General features: G+C 41.1%; 1 protein-coding gene across 1 annotated transcript; it reads right to left on the bottom strand.

Moving 5' to 3' along the window:
* Positions 1–379: 379 nt before the first annotated feature.
* Positions 380–2,410, bottom strand: LOC127303496 (protein FAR1-RELATED SEQUENCE 3-like). Its single transcript, XM_051334221.1, has 4 exons — positions 2,351–2,410; positions 2,038–2,291; positions 1,219–1,606; positions 380–1,159 (listed from the first exon to the last, which is right to left on the bottom strand). Exons 1-4 carry the CDS (start codon positions 2,408–2,410, stop codon positions 380–382), a joined length of 1,482 nt encoding a protein of 493 aa, XP_051190181.1.
* Positions 2,411–2,611: the final 201 nt, after the last annotated feature.

Raw genomic sequence — 2,611 nt, 5'->3', positions numbered from 1 at the left:
GTAGTTGGGTTAGGTTTCTTTAGCTGGAGTCCACCTTTCTTCCTTTTACTGCATGGTCTTCCTTTAGCTGCAGTAACAGGGGGGTCTTTTGCTTTCTTGTTTCTAGATTGAGAAACATCTTCATCCATTCTTCCCTCAAAGGGAGAAGAATCTGAAATATCTTCAGTCGCAACTGACTTGCTTTTCCTCCTCTTCAGTGCATCTGCATTAGCTTTCTTCAAAGCAGCTAGTTCTTTGCTCATTGCAATCATGTGCTTGTCTGCTATTTCTTTTGTTTTCTCAGAAACTGCCAATTCAACAGCGAGTTTTGAAAAATCATTGCAAAGATTTCCATACCGCAGTAACCTCATGTCTTTTCTAGACATTTTCTCTGTTTTTTCTATACTGGCTCGACAATGGATGGAACAATATCAGGAGGGGGTAGGGACCACCTAGGTAGAATGTAGTGCTCAGGTATCTCTCGCACTTCACCAATGTAAGACATTACTTTCATAATGTGGCAACAAAGAATTCCATCCTTGTAAAACTTGCAGCACTGGCAGTTGTACATGAGATTTTCAAGGTCAACGTCAACCACATAGGTTCTTCTGCCATAACCATAGACAGTACCTTGCACTGGGAAAACCTCAAACACACCACCACCACAGTCCCTAGCATTGTAGGATGTTATCTTCCGCAACTCCAGCTGGAAAATGTTGTAGATGGGTAGAGTGTAGGTTTGCAAATTTTGATCCTCCATTGGAAAATCTCCCCACAACCTGACAACTTTGTCCATTCCCATGAAATCATGCCCATCCTCAGCAGAATCAATCTTCTCTTGTAATTTCATGTACTGCTTGAAGAAACTAAGTAGGCTTTCGCGTGGGTGTATGTACTGCTTCAAAACAGCATTAAACCCTTCACTGCGAGCTGTTGTTTGCAAGAATGGGAAAAAGCGCTTCATGAAATAAGCAGGAACAAAACATTTCCTTAGTTCATAGATGTCCTTGAAATGATCATTATCAACAACATCATGTTTTTGGATCATCTCAGCCCAACTAGTTTCAAATTCTTCTTCAGTAACACTATAGTCAATAACATCATTGAAATCTCTTCTCAAGTCTTCTCTTTTGGCTGCCATAGGACCAATTTTTCCTGAACCTTCTGCATGATATGCCATCTGCAGTTCCGGTGAATGGTGTCAGGGAAAACCATTTCAATTGCAATCCTCATAGCTACATCCTGGTCAGTAATGATGTTCAGAGGGTGCAAACCATCCATTGCTACTAAGAATGTCCGGAATAGCCACTCAAAGTTCGCAACCCTCTCATTCCTCAGAAAACCACAGCCAAGCTGTATGGACTGGCCATATCTATTGATTCCAATGAATGGTGCGCAAGGCATGTTATACTGATTAGTCATGAAGGTTGTGTCAAACGATATGCAATCATTGTACAGCTTGTACACATCTCCGGCTGCACCATCAACCCAAAAGATGTTCTCAACCCTATTGTCATCGTCTAGCTTGTAGTCATAATAAAACCTAGGATCATCCTCTTTTAGCTTCTCAAAGTATTTCAACAACTCAGGGATGTCTTTGATTTTGCGCTCTTCACTATGTTGGGCTCTGTAATTGCTAATGGTTTTAGTACTGTAAGGTACATTCTGCTTGCTTCCATATAATTCCGCCATGATTTCCATAATCCTACCCGAACTGAGATTTACATCACTTAGCAAATCAATGAACTTCTTCTCTTCTTTTGGAATTTTGTTGTGCGACCTCAAGAATTTTTTCAGAGCAAATTCTCAACAAATTCATGCGTATGCTCCTCGACAAACTGAGTAACTTCCCATCTGGCACCAGATCTTTTAATCCTCATTTTTGCCTTGCAATCTGTCAATTTTGTGATAGTTCGGTTTCTAATCTTCACAGGAGTAGGTGGTAATGAATTGTTCCCCGTTTTATTGCAAACAAACAAGAATTTGTCTTTCTCTCCATCTTTTGTAGACTTCCTAGATGATTCAATCCTAACAGAGAAGCCAACATGATGCGCATACCTATTGTAATGTGACAGAGCAACTTCCCAGGTGTCAAATTTCATGCCAAGAAATGGTGTCTTGGGGGAAAAACCTTCTGGTGTTGACTGAACTTCACCTTCCTCACCACTGTCCTCACTTGGTAAAGTCACACCTGTCTGGAAACCTGATCCGGCGTTAGTGCCTCTGTCCAAAGTGTCCTTCGGGTCGACTTGTGCATCACTACTCTGACCAGCCGAATATGGACCAAATGGCCCAGTTGCATCAACATTTTCCTAATTAGGACCACCATGAGATGTTCCTGCAGCATTGCTATTACTCCCAGGAACAAAACCTTGGTCAGAAGTGCTTTCCCAAACTGGAGGAGCATGAGATGATCCAGCTTCATTGTCATTGCTTCCAGGAGCAAAATCTTGGTCAGTTGGCTCGTTCATATCAATTCCGAACCAGAAATCAAAACCTCTCGGCATTTGCAACAGTTGCACAGAGTTATAAGATGATACAGTTGAATAACTAAATGAACAAGAATTTCTTTTTTCACATCGCATTTAATTGCTGATTTTATGGATGTTGTTCAACATATTTTCATTTCATG

Source organism: Lolium perenne, chromosome 5 (assembly GCF_019359855.2).
Source record: "Lolium perenne isolate Kyuss_39 chromosome 5, Kyuss_2.0, whole genome shotgun sequence".
Lineage (NCBI taxonomy): Eukaryota > Viridiplantae > Streptophyta > Magnoliopsida > Poales > Poaceae > Lolium > Lolium perenne.
This window is presented reverse-complemented; position numbering and strand designations above follow the sequence as displayed.